This window comes from Chenopodium quinoa, unplaced genomic scaffold (genome assembly GCF_001683475.1).
Source record: "Chenopodium quinoa cultivar QQ74 unplaced genomic scaffold, ASM168347v1, whole genome shotgun sequence".
NCBI lineage: Eukaryota > Viridiplantae > Streptophyta > Magnoliopsida > Caryophyllales > Amaranthaceae > Chenopodium > Chenopodium quinoa.
Genome location: NW_018743850.1, coordinates 5,005,772 through 5,026,409, shown reverse-complemented (window position 1 = coordinate 5,026,409; position 20,638 = coordinate 5,005,772). Strand labels below are relative to the sequence as shown.

Below are 20,638 nucleotides of genomic sequence, written 5' to 3'. Positions count from 1 at the left end.
CAGAAGCAGCGGCAATAGCAGGTGGTCTGCTACCAGGCACCGAGGCAGCCTGACCAGAAAACGCGGCACCCTCCCTTTTTACCATATTTTTCCAGCCACCATGGGGGGTAGCCATGGAGTATAAAACAACTAGAGTTGTCATGACTAGTATGTTTGCAATGAGAGCAGAAGAGCCGCAATTTATCCACACGAGGCGTTGACTGAGCTGCCTTTCGATCAGGGGGAAGAGCGAACACGTGAGATTCGTCCTTCGCCGTTTGAGCCTTGACCTTAGCAATACCCCGATATCTTTTTTCTTGAAGAAATGCTTGAAATGCTCGGTCGAGAGTAGTGGGAGGTTGTTGAGAAAGCAAATTAGTTCGTACCATAGCGTAGCGATCATCATCAACACCAATTAAAATTGATGCAATTTTTCTTCCTCCTTTTCTAACTTATACTTGGCAGCCACGTTACAAGTGCAGAGGCCGCACTCACACCTGTGGGGAGGTTTGAGGCGATTGAGATCATCAAACAGCCCCATCAGAGTATTGTAATAGTCCTTGATTCTCATGGTGGTCGATTGCTTACAACGTAACCGGTGATAACCACATGTAATTGTTGCAAGCGAGGGCCATTAGCTTCACAGAAACGCTTCTCCAAGTATACCCAAAGTTTCTTTGCTTCCTCAAAATACGGTATAGAGGCTGCTAATTTCGGTTCAATAGCTTTCAAAATCCAAAAAACCAACATCGAATTCACGGTTTCACAGTCTAACATCTTCTTCTTCTCAGTTGGTTTGGAGATGGTGCCATCAACAAACCTAATTATCACCCTTCAAGATCACTTGAGTAATCAAATTGCCGGGTTGATCACCAGAACCAAGATAAAAGGGGAAGCGGGATCAATTTTATTATTCGCCATTATCGATCAAGCAGTATGGTAGAGAAATTTAGGGGAAAAAAATATTTAGTGCGTTAGAGTGTAGAATTGTGTTTAGGGTTTAGAGTATAGAGGCTCCGATACCACGTCACCTTCAAGATCACGTGAGTAATCAAATTGTCGGGTTGATCACCAGAACCAAGATAAAAAGGGGAAGCGGGATCAATTTTATTATTCGCCATTATTGATCAAGCAGTATGGTAGAGAAATTTAGGGAAAAAAAATATTTAGTGCGTTAGAGTGTAGAATTGTGTTTAGGGTTTAGAGTATAGAGGCTCCGATACCACGTCACCAATTAATTTTCCATAGTTGTATTAGAGTATGAACAGGTATATATATACAACCTAAAAGAGATTAGGACTTTATAACATTGACCCATAAGCTATACATTATATAAGGCTTAACAGATCATGTCCATTGTTGGTAGTATACTGAATTTAATCTCTAAAATGATGAGACTCAAAATATGCGAAGTAGATGGTTTCTAAAAGTTCAAAAGTCCAACACTAAAACTCTTTTTTTAATTAAAGAAAAATTATCTCGGTTTTAAAACTTATCTAATGAAATTTAAAAAAAAAAAAAAAAACTGTCACTCTCGATTACTTTGAGGCCGAATCGAAGATGCTATCATTCAATTTTGCATATTGCAAACCAAGGAATCAATCAGAACAACCGAATTGAGTCGATTCAAGTCAGTTTTAGGTCATATTTTACATAATGATGTAGTAGGGGTGGCCTTGTCACGTTTTATCCCTCCGTAATATTTTATTAATTTTGTTTCTTTTTGGGGCCTAGCCCTTCGTGAGCACCAAAAAAAAATTAATTTCTTTTTTTTTTTTTTTTTTTTTTTTGCATATTGCTACTACGTGGTAATGTGGTATGATCGTATGAACAATGTTCCTAACACAACAAATCAATGAAGTGAAGTCTATGAAGTTGGAAAATACTTCAAAAAAAAAAAATTCGAAAAAACAAGTGCTCCGTATTTGGTTACTTAGGTCCTTCCGTCTTTGCGCAGTTGGGCTTAGATAGGCCATATGAGCTATAGTACAACATAGTAGGGTCAAGATCTTGGGCTTTGTTAGACTCCAAGTTATGTTTAGTGGGCTAATATCAAATGATCTTACTCTCAGTGTAAATACTAACATGGTTGCATGACTTGCATCAAAAAGGGCTCGATTTATGTCATATAAACCCCTTTTTTTAGTTGTCATAAGGAAGTGATTAAAACAGGTGAATGAACAAATGTAACTAAAATAACTCAAGCAACGTTAAGTCAATTCACCAACAACATTATCTGTGATAATAATACTTAGAAGGAATTATGCCGATCATTCTGATAAGTACTTCCATAAGCAATTCATGTTGCAAACTTCATGACATATTGACATACTTATAAAACGGGTGGTGTGTGTGATTGGGAAAAGTTTAGAGCTTATAGAGGTATTTGACAAATCCAAATTTCTAGCGGGAGTTCTGGTTCAGAGTGGATTGTGATTTGTGAGAAAGGTTTGAGCCCAAAATGTTAGTTTGAAGAGCTATTTGAAAGTGTAGTTTGTGTATGTAATGTTACAATGGTGATACGTCTATTCTATGATTCTTATCCTAGACTTTGTCAAACACTACACTTTATCAAGATTCCACCAAATGTTATTCCAATGACATCCTCATTGTTCATTATATTAATAAAGTAGGTAATAATTAACATATACTCCTTGTGTTTCCAATTGTTTGTCCCATAGCCATGTTTTACTTTATGACTACGTAACTTTTGATTGAGATGAGAAAGAAAAATGATGGGATCTAAAATTATTTTTATGACTATAAAATTTCTAGTTGTCATAAATACTTATGATATGAATCATTTAGTAGGAAAATGACTTCAAAAAGAGAATAGGACAATCTTTAAGGGATAGAAGGAGTATTCACTTAACTCATTCACATAATTAACTAATGCTATTAAATTATCAGTTAACAAACTAGACAAATCAGCTACTTGTAATTCAAATAGGACCACAAAAATACACTAGACATTCTTAGAAGTTATATAATGCTTATTATGGAAGGTATAACTTAAAATTAAAATAGGTAAAAGTTATGTCTTAAGACTCTGAACTCTAAATTCCACTACCCCAAGTTTCCCTCCTCAAGAACATAAAGTGAACTCCTTTACCATAATAAAATTAACAACATTCCACAAAAACCATATGATATAAATAGATAATCAATATTAAATTACATTAAAACCATATGATATAATTCATATAAATAATCAAATTTAAATTAAATAACATTAAATTACATACCTTAGGTCGTTTTGTCTTTGTCCACAAGCAAGTTTATACGCTCCACGATCAACCCCACCCGCCACTCGTTGAATCATTCAACTACCCAACGCTTTACACTAACGTGCGCACTTTTCCAACGCTTTCATTGCTGGTCCACTTTCAACTCTCTTAAATATCCTATCCTGCGCACTCTTGGCGCATTTTAGAACTCACCCCCGTGATTGACTCTGACTGATAAACTTAACCAAAAAAACAAAAACAACAACCAAAAAACAGAGCATTCTTGCTACAAAAATTAATTTTTTAAAATAAAAAAAAGAAAAAAAAAGCTTATCAACATTTTCTCTCTCTTAAGGTATGGATTAGTTTTCACTCTTCATGTTTTTTGATTACTAATTCTTGTTAATACTTATTATAATGTTGTGTTACATGTATTTTAATTGCTTTTTTTAGCTCTATTTATGTGTATAATTGGGTTGGCAATTTTTGTTCTTGATTTTTGATGGGTAGTTGACTTTTTCTTTGCTCAAGTTTTTTTGCATGAAGTTTTAATTTTTTTAGATGTATGATTTTAAGGGGTATAATTGGTTATGTAGGCTGAATTATGTATATTGAACTTAGGATTGAGTTAAATTTAATTTAATTTTGAATGTTTTATTCTTGGTGGGTTAAATTAGATGAATTGTGAGAGTTGCATGTCATAATTAATGAATTCAGCTGAAATTAGTAGAGATGATACTTGACTAAAGGATGTAGAATTGGTTAATTTTACTAGTTGGGAGACTAGTTTGAAGAATTGAGCTATTGAATTTGTAGTTGATACTGCTTTTGAATGAGGGTTGTCGAGTTCATAACGGTTATGACTGTGTTTTGGATGACATTCTCTTTTAACTATGGACTCATAGAAGTTGACTAGTCGAGCGTGGCGAAGTTTTATAGCTGTGTGTTGAATTTGGTGCATTGAGTGGTCAATTGGTTTGATGAATTTTGTAATGTGGGAGTATATGGGTAAAGTTTGTGAATGGACTAAGATTTGGGAGATTGGGAATCTTTGTTGAATTCAGCTTGAAGTTTTTAGAGATATTTGACTTGAGGGTAATAGTGGTTGATCTGGCAACATCTTTTGACTAGTTCACTGGTGGATTAAAATTGGCATAATCTTCTACAATAGCGAATCGAGTCATGTATGCTACATTATCTACTATTAGTTGATTGAAGTAGTAAGGTGGAATGGTGGATTAAGCATTTTTATCGTGATGAATTGTTCAATGGTCTTGAAATTGTCATAATCTTCTGCAGTAGCGATATATTGAGTCATGTATGCTACATTATCCACTATTTGATTGAAAATTTAAAGTCGACCCTTCATGTTATTATATTTATTTGATGTTGGAATAGGTAGTGATTCTAGTGAACTTGTTTACTGTCCCTTCTCTTCCTAATCCCCCAAACGATGAAAAGCCACATAAAATAGTGCTGTTGACAAGATTCAGTCCTATTCCTAGGTCTTGAGTACCACCCAAACTTCTTGGCATCCAAAACGTTGTTTGTTGTCATATCTAGATTAGTACAAATATATCATTTTTCCTGGTTTGTGCAATATGACTGAGAAAAATTTTGTACTACTTTATACTTGTACTTCGTAGTTATTACCAATTAGGCTTTTTTTAAACTGCCCTTCTCAGTAGGTGTCTCGTGAAACAGGAAGAATAACCTATTGGAATGGATGCTTGTATATCCAATGGCGTAGATGATGCTGATTCTAAATCTTCCTGTAACTCCCTATCCAACGGAGTTTCAACTAGCGAAAATGGTTTGATAGAACCAACTATGCTCATGGAGTTGCTAACTTCATTGGACTTGGATTTAGCATACTTTTCTGAGAAGCTGGTAAACTTAGATCTTTATATGACAATTGTTTCCCTTGGAGAGATCGGACTTGGAGAGTTGTCCATGCAGAACAGCAAAATCTCGGAAGTAGAAATTGAGAAGGCTCTGATCTTTGATCTTTCTTTTGAATATCTAGATTCCGAGGTCACCAAGTTGGGGAATTTCTTAGAAGTCCTTCAAGCCAAGATCAATGATGCACATCAGAAGATATGTTTATTTAAACTAAGAAGAGATATATTTACTATCTTCCAAGGAAAATTGCAGGATTCTGAAAATTCCTGGAAGCATTTACAGGAGCAACTTTTAGAGTTGAAGAGGCAATTGGCAAAATTTCACAAAACACTCTCATCTTTTCGCGAGAAAAGTAGTAAGTTAGTAAATTTTTATAAACAGAAACTAGAGTCAAACTATAAATTTCTGTACTTACCAAGATCCTCTATTATCTGCAGCATATTCGATTGAACACGAGGATCTGGAGAGGTCACATTATGATTTGCAGAATGCAGGGCAGCAAAGACTTGTGCTAAGCATGTTGGAAAAATCTTTTGCTACAGAACTCAATCTTGAGAAACGATTACTAGAATTGAAAAAACGGGAGGAAGAGCTGGAATCGGAACTCTCACTAACAAATGAAGCTGCCTCGGGCATGGAAGCATTTTTAGGAGTTGCTTTAGAGAGACTGTTAGAAGTAGAACATTCTTCCCAGGTATTTATGGGGATTGCAAAGGAAATGATGTCGAGACTCCAAATCTACGAGTTTAATATGCATTGCTCAGTTCAGAGAGAAGAGGAGTTGAAATCCAAGCTTGAAAATAGCTTAGAACAACTGAAAAAGAAAGATAAGTTGGAGCAGAAAATAGAAGAGCTTGAAAAGAAGCTGCAAGCTTCTGAGTCAAAGTTACAAGAGGTGAATGCCTCTTATGAAGCAAGTCAGGAGCAACTTTCGGAGATGGAAGACGCTACTGAAGCTTTAAGAGAACACGCTATTATGGCAGAAACTAGGGCTCATGATGCAGAAGAGAAATTAGCCACTTTAACAGAAGAGAATGTAGAGCTCAGAGAAGAAGTGGTTTTCCTTAAAGCTGGTGATAGCAACGAAGAGAAGATAACTGTTCTAGAGAAAAAGGTGAGAGAGTTGGAAGTTAAACTGCAAACTTCAAAGACTTTCGCTGATGCCAGTCAAGAGCAGCAAAATATGCTGTACACAGCAATCTGGGATATGGAAACATTGATCGAGGAGCTAAAATCGAAGTTCTCAAAAGCTGAGAGTAAGGCAGAGAATGCAGAAAAGCAGTGCCTAGAATTAGCAGAAACCAACATAGAACTAAACAAAGAAAAAGGCAATCTTAAGTCCGAAAATGAAAAATTGGTGGAAAGTCTGAAAGTTGCTAACAAAATGAAAGTAGCCAGGGCAAAGGAAATTAGTGACGGGGCAAAGCTTATTACTGACATGGTTATGCAGCTGGAAACTGAAAGAACGAGGGTTCAAAAGCAGGTATGCAAATTAATTTCTCTTTTCTGTCGTAAAAGTACAATGCGGACATTTTCCAAACATTACATGAATAATGAAAATCCAAATTTGCAGCTATCTTCTTTAGCAAGAGAAAACACCATATTGTTGGAAGAGTTGCGCAAGATGAGAAGGAACTTACTCAAGGCTAATCAAATCAACAAAGGCGATGTTGACAGAAAAGAGATGGAGTCTAACATATATAAGACTGCTAATGGTATCACCACAACACTCTCAACTACAGAGGAGGTAGTGGAGACTCCAACTTCTACCACTGCCAGTAACCAGGTGCGGAATCATACATCAGATTTTAACTCCTGTTCTTTATTTTGTATTTTCTGGACTGTTAGAAACCTCAGATGTATCTGAAATTTTACTTGTGAGATTCGTCATGATTTTCCAACTTCCCCCTCAGAGCTTGGAGGGTGAGAGTGGGCTTTTTATATCAATATAGGCTCTTTTTTTTATAGGGATTGGATGAGAATAAATGGTCATTATTATGAGACTAGCTACTACAAATGAGTTGGCGAGTGTATATTGTTGAAGCTAGTATATGTCTTGGTATTCCTAGTTTCAGGTTGATGTGGCTAAAGTGCTAGATCATAAGTTTGAGAAACAAAATACATGTAATTTCCAAAGTGTTTGTATCTTGCTGTCCTTAATGAGTATATCAGCATGCCTTCTTTTTTTCTGCCACAGTTAGATGAGCCATCAGAAGAGAACAACACAGATGAAGCTGCAGGTTCTTTCAAATTTGATGCTGTTGCTGCCAATTGCACAAACCATGATGAAGCAGAAACTGCTGGTTCTTCCAAATGTGTTGATGATGCTGCGGTTTCTGTTGCTGTCAATTATAAAGACCGTTACAACGCAGAAGCTGCAGGCTCCTCCAAATATAATGATGATGCTGCAGCTTCTGTTGCTTCTAACCATGAAGATGCCACTGATTGTATTCTCCAAGACAATGGCAGCAAGATGAAGAATAAGTATATTACGAAGAAGTCTTTCTTCTTTACCGCAGTTTTTTTTTCAGTGCTGTCTTATGTAGTTATGTACATCAATTGGCAAGACATGTATTTTATTATTATGAGACTTCAACATCTAAACTTCCAATAGATAAAGTGCATAGTCCTTTTTTATTCTCTGGGTTAGTTTGTTCTGTAACAATTTTGTATGTAATTGTTGAGTGTAGGAGCATGTAGAAGAGATGATCAATTGTGTTTGGAAATTCTTTGAATGTTGTATATTAGATTTTATAAGACCATAGAAATGTATAGACATGTAATGATGTAAATTATAGATAGGTATGTAAAAACACTGAAATTATTATTTGATTGATATGTTATGATGGAAAATTTTTCCTTTTGGGATATTGCCTTTTATTCTGATTTTCTATATTTTTGTTATCGTTGTACATCATTTTTGAAGGGAAAGTATAGACACCTAATTGTGTCTCCTAATCGTTCAATTATTGGACTATACGCCTTTCCCATTTAAGTTTCTTTTTATTTCATATGTAAGCTTTTGCTACATAAATATGCAGACTGAAGGAGAAGAAATGTAACTCCATATATTATGCTCAAATCGACTGGAGCATTGTGTTGGGTCGAAAACCCAAAGGCGAGCAAGAACGTAGCCAAGGTAAAGTGCACCACTTGAAGACCAAAGGACGTTAAAGGGCACCATTTTGACCAGTGGCATATCCAGGATTTTCGAGCCTGTGAGTCACACTGAATTATTGATCCTACGCCACCGATGCCTACTTCTCTGCCTAAAAGCCTCACTAACATAATAAGGTGATTTCCTCCTAACAACATTTTTCGATTTGCCTAGGATTTCTGAGCCTGTGAGTCACCCTGAATTATTGATCCAACGCCACCGTTGCCTATTTCTCTGCCTAAGAGCCTCACTAACATAATAAGGTGATTCCCACCCAACAATGTTTTCCGATTCGCCTGATGACGGCTCCGTTCCCAGGCCTATCACGGGTGACGGGGGAGACCTAGGTCCTAAATTAAGTCCAAATTCATCAAATCTTCCGTTCGATCAACCATCATTTCTCAAATAAACACCAATTGGGAAAAATTATAAATCCTACTCTAACTCCCTAATTGTACCCAAAATTCAATCAAAAATCTCAATTAATTTCAACAACATAGCATCTCAAATCTCCTACCAATTTAGGTGAAAACCAAAATTCGATAGAAACCCTAATTTTTTTTCCATCAATCAAGAATGACCCAAAAATCCAAATTACGACCAATCAAGAAAACCCCAGATAGATAAAGACCATGGTACGTAAATGCGGTGTCGGGCACGGTTTCGATCGCGATCGCTATAATGGTTACGGTGTTATGTAACGGAATGCGGTTATCGCGGATATGGTAACCAAATTTTAGTTTTATAATTTTATATATTTATTAATATAATTATTCGTGAATTTTAGAAATTAAATTCTTTTTCATTTTCTTATAGTAAAAAGTTTATTTTTTAACTTTAAATACTATTAGTTTGACTGTAAAAAATACAACTGGTTAGTAGTAGTGAAAAGGACAAAAGAAAAAACTAATGGTATATAAAACGACACTTATACCAACTTCCCTTACCCCCACCTTCCTGACATCTCACACCCCACTCAATATATCAACTATCACGACTGCTAATACCAGCTACCCTTTCTCTTTCTTCTCCGTGCCACTCTCTCTCTCCTTCGTGCCACTCTCTCTCTCCTTCTCTTTTCTTTACCCTCTCTGTATTTCAATAGAGTCCAAGAAAAAATCGCAAAGTCATGCAATGGAGTCTAAGAAAAGTCAGTGACTCAGTGGTTTGCTTCGTCGCTTCACGTGTTTTCCGTTTTTTTTTTAAATGCTAAGTCACGTGCACCACTATGCACCAATGTAGATCCGCCCCTAATTTCGACGAACTCCTATTTAGTTCATTAGTTGTGAATTGATGTAGATTAAGCCTATATTTGGTTCACCTTATTTTTTTCTTATCTAATCTGATCTGAACTTTTTTTTTAATTTGATCTAATTATCTGATTTGACTAAATTTTGATATTGCATTTACGCTAACCTATTGGGAAAAAATATCAAATATGGTCTTGTTGGATATCTAATAAATGTTATTTTACTATTTTGTAATTTTTTATAATTTTTTCATTACGAAATTAAAGATATGTATTCCTTAATAAACTAGAAACTACACATATATTTCAGAACTTATTTTTTTTTAATCTGAATAAAAATAAGATGAACTAAACATAGCCTAAGTATTGCAGTCTGGCGTATCTCGAGTTTTCATATTCCCTCCGTGTTTAAATAAATGAAACGTTTTGATTTTCATGAAATTTTAGGAAGATTGGTTGAATTTATTAAAATAATAGGTGGTAGGGTATAAGTTTAAGGAGAGAGAATAAATTAAGGTATTTGTGGGGATATTATTAAAAAATACATAGAATGTACTAAAAAAAAGTTTTATTTATTTAAACACGACCATCAAAGAAAAACGTTTCATTTATTTAAACACGAAGGGAGAATATTTTTTTTAGAATTGAGGAATGCCTTAAAACCGGGAAAAAAAAATAAGGAAAGAGTAGACTTTCATAAGACTAGAAAAAAACTTAGTTTGAGGAAAACAACCAAATGTAGATAATATAACATTATGATATGGATCGAGTTCACACCTTACTACCTTAGCTTTAAATGACAAATACTTCCTTTTTTTTTTTTAAATTAAACTATTTTTTTTTTGGGAAGTTGCATATTTTTTTTTTTGAAAGTAAGCAGTGGATTTCAGTAATTAAAGAAGATCAATTTCTGCCAAAGTTGATAAACTTTGTGGAAAAGGACCGAGAGATACAAATTCATCACAACCCCTAGCATTCCACCTTGCCACACTATGAGATAGGGTATTACCTGACCGCTTAACATTAGAAAAAACAAAAGAACTAAAATTGGAAGAAAGACTAATAATGTCATCATACAGAAGGAAGACAGGAGAAAATCCTTTAACTTTGCCCTTGAGAGACCTCACCACGTTAATGGCATCACTTTCCAATTGGACATGAGCAAACCCCAAACGTCCAGCCACTCTCAAACCAAAGCAACAAGCAGCGGCTTCAGCACAATCGACATCCCATCCCGCATTTTCAACTCGCACAGCAGCAGCAATTACAGCACCATGTTCATCTCTGATAACTACTCCCAGCCCGGTTTTAACCCCCAAGTGTGCGTCACAGTTCACCTTAACGCACCCCTGGTTTGGGCAGCTCCATGAACCTGCAGATGGGCAGCCCACATGACATGGTCTATTAAGTACTTTACCAGCATACACATTGCATTCACGCACTAAATTCATAAAACCCTTAGCTACCTCCACTGCATTGAACGAGCCTTGATAAAAAATCACCTTGTTCCTGCAGTACCACGTAGCCCAAGCCAGAGTAGCCATGGTCACAAGGTCATCACGTGAGACATTTTCCGAGAGCCACAAAAATCGTTCCAGAAAACTGGACGAAGGGGCCTGCTGTAATTTTTGAGTGAACGAACTCACGTCCCAAATTTTGGTAGCTGCTGTGCAATCAAAACAGGTATGCATAATCGTTTCCTCCATAGCACTGCAAATTGAACATACCTTATCAGAAGCAATATGGCAATAGACAAGGCGCTCTTCTACCGCAAGAAAACCTTTACAGGCTCTCCAAAGAAAGTGCTTTAGCTTCGGTGGGCCTATAAGGGACCATATTAATTTCTAGACTGCATCCATATCCACTTGAGGTGCTGAGTTTGCTTTCTTACCAAGCCAGTAACCCGATTTGACGCTATAGGCACCATCCTTTGACGGCCACCAAAACATTCTATCTTTCGGTCTACTTGGAGATAAAGGGATGGTGAGAATCAATGCCATCTCCGCTTCATTGAAGTTATTAGAAATGACATTAGTATCCCAAGTATTAGAGGCATGATCAATCAAATCAATTACACGTAACTCCATATCACTATTAGCCATCGGGGTCGGGACAAGCGTCGATGTTTTCCCAGGCAGCCAAGCATCACTCCATACACTTATCTCACTACCATTTCCACTCTCCATTTGAGACCCTCCAGAAGCAATTCTCTAGCACCCCACATACTCCTCCAAACGTAGCTCGGATTGTAACCCCTACTAGCCGCAAGCACATCACAATTCTTGAAATATTTTGCCTTCAATACAGAGTGAATAAACGTACCCGGGTTATGATGCAAGCGCCAAGTCTGCTTAGCAAGGAGGGCTTGATAAAAAACTTTCACATCCCGGAACCCCATTCCACCTTCAGCTTTAGGCCAGCATAGAAGCTCCCACCGTTGCCAATGTAGCTTATTAGCAGTATCCGTGGACCCCCACCAAAATCGAGCTAGCATTGCATGAATCACTTCTATAAGGCCATCAGGGAGCTTAAAGATACTCATCATATACGTTGGTATTGCTTGAGCCACAACCTTAATAAGCACTTCCTTGCCTGGAGTAGATAGAAGTTTTCCTTCCATCATTGCAATTTTTTTAATAATCTTTCCTTCAAACCTACAAATATTGCTTTTTTCGATCTCCCAATAATAGTCGGCAATCTAAGGTACTTCTCATGTCTTTCAACCTCACGGACACCCAAAATATCAATAATTTCCTGCCTTCGACTAGAGCATACCTTTTTGCTAAAGAACACCTCAGTCTTGCTTAAGTTGACATTCTGACTCGAAGCTCTTTCATATATGCTAATAATGTTAGCTATAGTCGAGCATTCTAGCGTACTGTCTTTGGCAAAAAGAATACTGTCATCGGCTAAAAACAGATGAGACACTCTGGGAGCACTCCTGCAAATCCTATCCCCATGGATGAGATTACCATTAGCAGCCTTAGTAATCAAAGTCGAAAAGCATCTGCACATAACAGGAATAAGTACGGAGAAATAGGGTCACCCTGTCGAAGTTTTATAAATTTATCATTGTTTTTTTCTTGATTTGAAATGTATTGATTGGAGATAGTAATAAAATTGTATGCACTATTTAGGTTATGGATTTTCCCGATGATTACAGAGAACAAGTCGCCGAAGATAGAATTTTCATTAGTCGTGGTGATAATGTACTGCAATACAAGCAAATAAGATTAACTGAATGGGAATCAATGGAGTCTCTCAATCATTGTTTGAGAGGAATGGAGAGCAATGAGTGGTTTCCTACTATTCTTTTTCCATTTACTTTTGAGAGTTCTAACAACCCGGATATAGTAATGGTTAAGGTAGTTGATAGCAAACCAATTTCAGAATTTGATGCAACTTTGTTTATTTCCAACACTGAACGTTCGCACAGACTTCAGTTTGGCGAACAAATCCTTCATTACCTTCAATACGCGTTTGTATGCTTGTGTGAGTTTTAAAAAACTTATGTTAAGTATTGTCAAGAATGTTGTAACATTCAAGGACAAAGCTTTTAGGCCAATAGTAGATTATCAGCACATGTACATTAATGCAGACAATAAAGTTGTTTTCACTCATTATGAAAAAAGAGGTACATATTAGTACATCTTTCTTTCTTTTAGATTCAACAATATAATATGAGATTGATTTATTTTTTCATTCATTTTTAATTTGTTTTTTTAGAAGCACATCATGATTGGATGTTTGAAGCAAGTGAGTTGTCCAAATTTTTCAAAAGCATAGGGCAATATAAGGTGTGGATTTCAAAATTTGTTAGTTAGGCAGGCTTTGAGTTATAATTTAAGCTGTTGGATTTCATCTAATCTATCAGCTGAGATTTGTCCTCACATAAAGGGTGGTTTTCACCGGATCCCAACCCTATATATATATATATATATATATATATATATATTTTCACGTAATTTGTTAATTTATAAATAATTTTAATATAATTTGTTTTTATGTTGATTTGAATTCACTAATAAAAAATGCTAAATTTGCACTAGTATTGGAGATCATTATCTAATAATGAACTCATTATCACGGTTCCGATTACTCAAAAGCTGTATGAATTAAAACAATTTCATAATTAAACAAAGCTAAAATTGTTAAACAAAGCTATAACTGTTGAATGACATTTATATACACTTGATTTTGATTCTAAGTCTAGTTGATTTAATTTGTCTTTTTGTTTATTTACAGCTAGAGACGCTAATATGGTTTTCAGAAATGTGATTTTTTGGAATGATAGAATGAGAATTGAGTATATCATTAAGTTGTATGATGCTTTGGAGAGTGGTCGATGTTTAATCTATCCTGATGCTCAAGATGCATTTGCGGATGCTGAAAATTACAAGATGTCAAGGCCAAAAACTAGAAATTTTCGTAATTATTAGTAATTCAAAAAATGCAATCCTAATACATGAGCAAATGAAGGCTGACGATGACTTTTTGGAAAAATGTGACAAATTTTTTCAAGGATTTCGGACTACATATCCTAGTTGGCGGCGTTCAAATTTAATGGGAGTAACTCCTCAGTTGAGATTAGAGCAGTTGATATTAGAGCAAGGATTGACTCGTTTACGAGACATGTATATACACGCCTTTCAACTCACAAATGTAAGGGAATTTTTACTTTTCATTTAATTATTGTTATCAATATTAAGACTATATAATTATAGATTTGTAACGATAGAATATATATTTTTTTCCTCTATAATATAGGTACAATGTCCACTTGAAGAAGTGCAACATATGTATCAATATGTTTTTCCTATACATATGATTGCTTTTGCAAAATTGCAAAATCAGATTCAGTTTGATGCTGAAAGCAATGTTTAATCATTAGGGATGCTCAATGAAGAAGATAAATGAAAGGGACCAAGGGAGAACAACAAAGGCGGTTTAGCAAACTAGATTAGGAAAGAATTTGTCAATTTTCATCTATTCTAATTCTTTTTGTAATGGACTTGATGTGTGTTTGGGAGTAATATGTAATTGTCAAACCTTAGGAGTTAGTTGTGGTTAGTAATATTAGAACTTAACTAATTTCGGTTGGCTTATCTTGCCTTTCATTCAAACAATGAACGAGCTTACTATGGAGATGATGAATATATGGAAGATGAACCAATGGTGATAAGGAAGTGTTCAAACCATGTCATGTAACATTTATAAATCCAGTGGAGCAATTGGTTATTGATGGTTGTGGTTTTACCAGAAAAAGCTTATAGCTAGGCCTGAGTTCGATGACATGGTATGCAAAATAGTTTACATGATTTATACCGGTAACTAACATTGCTTCAAACTCACTAAGAAAGCATAGTTATGTGATTGAAGATTTGCAAGATAATAACTTTCAAAAGGAGTGCAAGTGAAGAAGGTAGAAAATGTTCTTTAGTTGCGGAATACTTACACACAAATGGTAAGGTTGTTTCATTTGACTGGTTCACTGTCCACAATTGTCAACTGTCTTAGGAATTAAATTTTGCTGATTCATGATAGTCAATTCCTCGTTGGACAGAATGTATTGTAGTTGGTTGGCTTTCTTCCATTGCCATTGCAGGATCAGAGTTGCTAAGCCATTTAGTTTAATAGTTGTCATTTGCCAAGCTATAAATTATAAAGAATCAATCGATTGCTCATTGGGAATGATTTCATAGGCAGCAGTGGCATGTCTTAAATGGTTTTGTATCAGTGTAACTATGCTCTTTTGTGCACTAGGAAAATGAACATGGTGATAATCTGGGGTATTTGATCATTTTTTATGGTTTAAGAATGCTTATAAGGGATATTTGGTCTCTGTTTCTGGAACTAACTTAAGTGGTTGTCAGTTTTAGACTTGATGTGGAGTGTAGTTTTTTTTTGGGTATGCAGGTCCACTTATGTGTTGTAACCCTTTTAATGGTATATGTAGACATGTAACTTTAGTTTCCAATTGACATATCTAACCATGCTCCTATCCTACCGAAGTGTTGCTCCTTATGTTTGCTATTAACTTTTGACATCTGAGGAAGGCAGGGGGTTGCAATTGTAAAAACTGCTTACCCCAAAAAAAACAAAACCATTGGTCTTGGATCCGGAGAGGTCTAAACTATTGGTTGGGTCTAGTAAGAGACTGGGGTTTATTGGAGTTCTAAACTCGACCAAATAGAATTGTAGGGAGATCAACATGTGCCCTATGTGTGCGTAACTGACTATTAGATTATTAGATTAGTATGCTTCATGAGGATACATTGAAATTATAGTCTTCGCATTTCATTGTATCCAGGTCATAAAGTGTTGACAGGAAAATAGGCAAAGTTGTCATTAGGAAAGGACTGTAATGTGGGGGACTTGAGCGAGTATTACAGTTTAGATGATATGAGAAAAGCAATAGGTGCACTGAAGATCAATGTGTGCCACAGGATGATTTTGAAATTCTATTCTTAAACTGAAATTTGAATGCTTGGACATTGCTTATGGGCAGGCTGACCTTCATGAAGATTTCATCATGTGTTGTACAGTTTATGAAGAGATGACTAGTATGGATTTTCAACGGACTGTCAGTTGAGGATAGCATGGTGGAAAGGGAATTAATGAAACCATTCTTTGGCAGGAAGTGATTTCATTTTATTTGTCTTTTATATCTGCTACAGATAGACATAGCAAAAGAAAAATCGTTATCAATCTTCATGATCCTGAATCAAAAAATACAAATTATTAAATGTTAATTAATATAGAATTAATAAATAATATTCAAGATGAATATACATACAAATAATTAAAAATGACTTTACAAACTAATTTTAAAATGACATGTGCTATAACAGAAAATGTGCATCACTCAATACCTCAAAGAACATAAGAACCAAAATCAAAGAACATAAGAACCAAAATCAAAGAACATTAGGAATACAAAAAAGAACAAAACACCTTAGAAATGAATACCCAAAAGAACATAAAGTTAAAACAAAGAACATGAACATAGAAGAACGTATTATTGAAATAGAAAAAAAAAACATATTTCGTAGTATTGAAACTCTAAGAACATTATACCTTAAATAACATTGTTTGTAATGTAAAGAATATATAATTTAGATTTAAAGAACAAATTAATTAGACTTAAAAGCATATTTCATTACAATTAACAAAATGAATATAGATCGTATAAGTGATAAAAGAACATTCATCATAATTAGAAAAACATCATCTTCAACCTCATAGAATAATACAAAAACAATAATAAAAAAATATTCTTTGATTACGAAATCCATAAATTATGAAATTTAATTTTAAAAATTTATCTCATTTGATTAGGAAACCACAATTTATGAAATTTAATAATTTAAAGAGCATTATCATTATCATCAACATCATAACTATAATTAAATTTAAATACAAAAAAAAAAAAAAACCTTCTCAATTGATTATGAAATCCTCAAATTCACCATCATTATTATCAAATCGTCATTCTCATATGTATTATCCACAAATCTACAATTTTGGAATCATGTTGAAATTTAAAATACACTACCATTAATTCTCTCTGCTAAAAAAATTCTCTCTCTAAAAATTCTCTTTGTATTTCGAAATTGTAATTATATCCCTTAAAAAATATCAAATATAATTTTGAAAACTATTAATATGGAAAATAACTAACAAATTCCTTAAATTAAGGAGAGAATTATTTTGATAATTTTTTTTTATTAAAAGTCAAAGAATATTGTTATTTTCAGCAGATGGTACACCCTGGGTTGGACTTATATGTAGTTGCTCATTGAAATGACATAATCTCTAGTACTTGCACCTAATGCCATAGTGTGTCTCTAGTAATAATTATGTTGCTCCTTCATGAACTAAAACTAAAAGTAATTACTGTAGCACATACTCCTGCCGTCCGTAAATATTGCTTAATCTATTTCGTTTTTGGAGCCAAAGTTCTCAAATTTGACCGTGAATTCCCAATGCTTTATCTATTTCTTGTGAAGTCATGCAATACCTTATTATATTTATAAACATATATTTTGAACATATGTATAATTTTTTTAATAATTTTTACTAACACACAATTATTAAATATCAAATTATTACCGATGACTTAATTTGTTAGTAAGAGCTGTATATTATTTTTTTTTCGATATTTTGAGTCGGTACTATATTACCAGCAACTTAATTTTAATTAAAGTCGTCGGTAATTTGCGATGGCTATCTAAATCATAGGTAATTCTAAAATTACTGACGGTTATACTTTGCCTTTGCTAAAAAAAAACCTCAATAAATACTCATTTTGTAGTGAGCTTTTTATAGACCGGGAAAAAAGCATAAGGTGAAGATAATAAGGGGACAGAAGAAGTACGTGTTTTTCTCGCTTTCTTCTAAACTTAGCTCTTTTCTATACGGACTTACACCATAGTTTCATAGCTACATAACAAAATATCCCTTCATCGCTTTGTTTTTTTTTTGTTGTAACTTTTTTAATTTGTTTCTGAAACATAATCTAGTTATAAAGAAAAATAGAGACAAAAGGAGTAAAAAAATGCAAAATACGAGTATCAATCTTCACTGATATTTGGAGGGCTAATAATTATATTACATAACAAACATCACATGTAAAAAGTTTCAAATAAAAGATTCAATTGTTCACCTACATATATAGTATTTGATTCCATAAACTTAAAAAAGAGATAAGAAGATATGAAAAATTGAATCATTATTATTTGGGAAATGCTTGTTACAATAATATTGTGCTGATTTTATTAAATTTATTATGTTGATGGAGGGCCGCAGCCACAAACGCACCAAGTACTGAGGCATGAAACATGTATGCAATGAGGGCAATTTGGGATACAGTCTGTTGGTTTCGTACAACGTGGTGATATTAAACTTCTTGAGCTTTCAGCTCTCCAAAATCCACCTGAAAATGATCGAGACAAAAAGACAGATTTAAATAGTCGAGTAAAATTCCTCTCAATAACGTAACTTGAATCATCTTTTCCAATGAAATACAACACTTCTTGTACAACAAGCATTAAGAAGTTTTCTATATTAATTTATTATCAACTTATAGGGTACATTTTTTTTTTTTTGAGGGAACTTTTAGGGTACATCTTACTATAATAATATTTTATACTTCGTATCATTTTACCATGTAATGTAATAATAGACTTACGCACAGATCAATTTATGATACATTAATAACTAGTTGTAGAGACATAATTTATAATAGCTTAGTGAAAAGAAAATCATCTAGATCTAGTCATCTAGAGAAGTGAAATTATTCATTTTTGCATTTATTAAAAATAATAAATAGTGGGTATCATTTTATAGTACAGATATATTTACTACTACTACATGCATTTATACGTTAAAACCATTGTAACAAAGTTTAATCGTATCATGAATTAAAGTATAATGTTTTCATTGTGATCACGTTAAAATAGGTGTAGATTGAAATAATAATAATATATATGTAAATACTATATCTCGATGACAAGAGAAATTATTAAGGATTTTATAACGAGGAAGGGAATCAGAGAGAGAACCCGCTATTACGAGGAGCCATAGCGCAAGGAAAAGACCAATCTTGAAAGAAGAAACTGATGACATTGCTGCTGAAGCTCAGAAATTGTGTAGTTTGTAATTTGAAAAAGAAGAGTGAACTATTGATAAAAGACTATAGAATATGCACTCAAAGTGTCACTATTATTTATAGCACCAAGAATATGCGCAACAAAGAATAATGGTTTAGTGGTGGGAATTAAATTTGATATAAATAGTTAGTACTACTATAAAGTTTACCTCGAAAATAAATATGTAGATAAATCGTATACATGCACTACTAAAAGGTATTTATAATTTGAGGACGTGTCTAATTTTGAGATGTTGGGCAAAAGAAATAATTTTACTTTCCGCACTTAGAAAGAAATTGATATGGTATTAGCCTATCAAAAATGATATTTGCATGCACCAAGCAACGCCAAGCAAATAGAATGAGTCTATAATGGAAACATGCATATAGGCAATATAGCACTTAAAAATAAAAAGTATACTGTATGTACAAAAATTATATACTTCCTCTAATCCGTTCATTGATTCGTTTCAAAACGCTCGCCATAGAACAAACTTAATGGTGGTAGTGCCTAATCTTGGCCGAATACATAAGAGGTTTGTATTTTTAACCTCTCGCTCCAAACAAATCACTATGTCCGGTCCAAATATTATTGAAGTAAAATAGTGTTTATTCAGAATAGTACAAGTCTAGAGGTGGGCATGGGCCATGCCGGCACGCGAGTGGCACAGGCACGACACGGCGGCAACACGGCCCGACATGAGCCTGCCTTAGGCACGGCACGACACGGTGGCCCAACCGTGGGCCGTGAACAATATTTTTGGAAATCGGCACGGCACGACACGGGTAGGCGGCACGACTTTTGGCCCGTAGGCCGGCCCACAAGCACGGGCCGCAAGCACGGCCCGACACGATTTTGTCATCAATTATTGTACGATTTTATCATTATAAATTATTGTATTATCAATTTATCGTACCGACTTATAATAAAATTAAATAAGTTATTCATTAATTTTTGTGTTATCGCACTCGTAAATTTTTAAATTATGTGCATTGTTACTTTTTGCTAAATAATAATAAATATGTATAATAATAAAAAAAATAACATAAATAATAAAGAGTAAAAGAACTATAATAAATTAATAATAAAAAGCACATTAACAATATAATAATACAAAAACATAAACATAAATTAATAAAATTATTTAAATATACTTATTTTACAAGTTGTTCAAAAATATATATATATCAATTTTTTTAAAAAAAATAATAAGTGACGGCCCGCTGCCCGGCATGGCAGGCGTGGGCTGGGGTGTGCCAAAATGTGGCCCGGCCCGGCCCGGCCCGGTGCCCATCTCTAAGTACAACACATGTATTACTTGGTTAATTACATACTTTTTTAGTCATAATCATGTTTAAAATTTATAATTCTCAAAACAATACAAATTGATTATTGATTTATGTTAACCGGTCTAAACAATACGGCTAAGGGTGGCAATTCGGGTCAGCAGGTCGGGTTCGGGTCAGATTTCGGG

The 20,638-nt window shown here is 34.4% G+C and overlaps 4 protein-coding genes and 1 long non-coding RNA gene across 5 annotated transcripts; 1 reads left to right on the top strand and 4 right to left on the bottom strand.

Annotated features, from left to right (window-relative positions):
• Positions 1-546: 546 nt before the first annotated feature.
• On the bottom strand, positions 547-1,100 carry LOC110685695. The gene is made up of 2 exons (XM_021862222.1): positions 1,003-1,100; positions 547-799 (listed from the first exon to the last, which is right to left on the bottom strand). Exons 1-2 carry the CDS (start codon positions 1,098-1,100, stop codon positions 547-549), a joined length of 351 nt encoding a protein of 116 aa, XP_021717914.1.
• A 2,393-nt stretch (positions 1,101-3,493) lies between these two features.
• LOC110686045 (WPP domain-interacting tail-anchored protein 2-like) lies at positions 3,494-7,976 on the top strand. The gene is made up of 5 exons (XM_021862616.1): positions 3,494-3,561; positions 4,911-5,463; positions 5,546-6,591; positions 6,682-6,894; positions 7,306-7,976. Exons 2-5 carry the CDS (start codon positions 4,929-4,931, stop codon positions 7,720-7,722), a joined length of 2,211 nt encoding a protein of 736 aa, XP_021718308.1. The 5' UTR covers positions 3,494-3,561; positions 4,911-4,928; the 3' UTR covers positions 7,723-7,976.
• Positions 7,977-11,672: 3,696 nt separating this feature from the next.
• On the bottom strand, positions 11,673-12,134 carry LOC110685694 (uncharacterized mitochondrial protein AtMg00310-like). Its single transcript, XM_021862220.1, has one exon. It carries the CDS (start codon positions 12,132-12,134, stop codon positions 11,673-11,675), a length of 462 nt encoding a protein of 153 aa, XP_021717912.1.
• Positions 12,134-12,529, bottom strand: LOC110685693. Its single transcript, XM_021862219.1, has one exon. It carries the CDS (start codon positions 12,527-12,529, stop codon positions 12,134-12,136), a length of 396 nt encoding a protein of 131 aa, XP_021717911.1.
• Positions 12,530-18,072: 5,543 nt separating this feature from the next.
• Positions 18,073-19,277, bottom strand: LOC110685638. The gene is made up of 2 exons (XR_002504098.1): positions 19,078-19,277; positions 18,073-18,449 (listed from the first exon to the last, which is right to left on the bottom strand). It is a non-coding gene; the product is annotated as an uncharacterized LOC110685638 (long non-coding RNA).
• Positions 19,278-20,638: the final 1,361 nt, after the last annotated feature.

What these genes read in the sequence shown, in the direction of transcription:
- LOC110685695 (XM_021862222.1), bottom strand. Translation starts at nt 1,100, where the DNA reads ATGGCGAATAATAAAATTGATCCCGCTTCCCCTTTTTATCTTGGTTCT. An exon ending in GTGATCTTGAAGGTGACGTG is followed by an intron (nt 800 to 1,002) that starts GTATCGGAGCCT and finishes GGTGATAATTAG; the next exon opens with GTTTGTTGATGGCACCATCT.
- LOC110686045 (XM_021862616.1), top strand. Translation starts at nt 4,929, where the DNA reads ATGGATGCTTGTATATCCAATGGCGTAGATGATGCTGATTCTAAATCT. An exon ending in GAACGAGGGTTCAAAAGCAG is followed by an intron (nt 6,592 to 6,681) that starts GTATGCAAATTA and finishes CCAAATTTGCAG; the next exon opens with CTATCTTCTTTAGCAAGAGA. An exon ending in CTACCACTGCCAGTAACCAG is followed by an intron (nt 6,895 to 7,305) that starts GTGCGGAATCAT and finishes TTTCTGCCACAG; the next exon opens with TTAGATGAGCCATCAGAAGA.
- LOC110685694 (XM_021862220.1), bottom strand. Translation starts at nt 12,134, where the DNA reads ATGGAAGGAAAACTTCTATCTACTCCAGGCAAGGAAGTGCTTATTAAG.
- LOC110685693 (XM_021862219.1), bottom strand. Translation starts at nt 12,529, where the DNA reads ATGTGCAGATGCTTTTCGACTTTGATTACTAAGGCTGCTAATGGTAAT.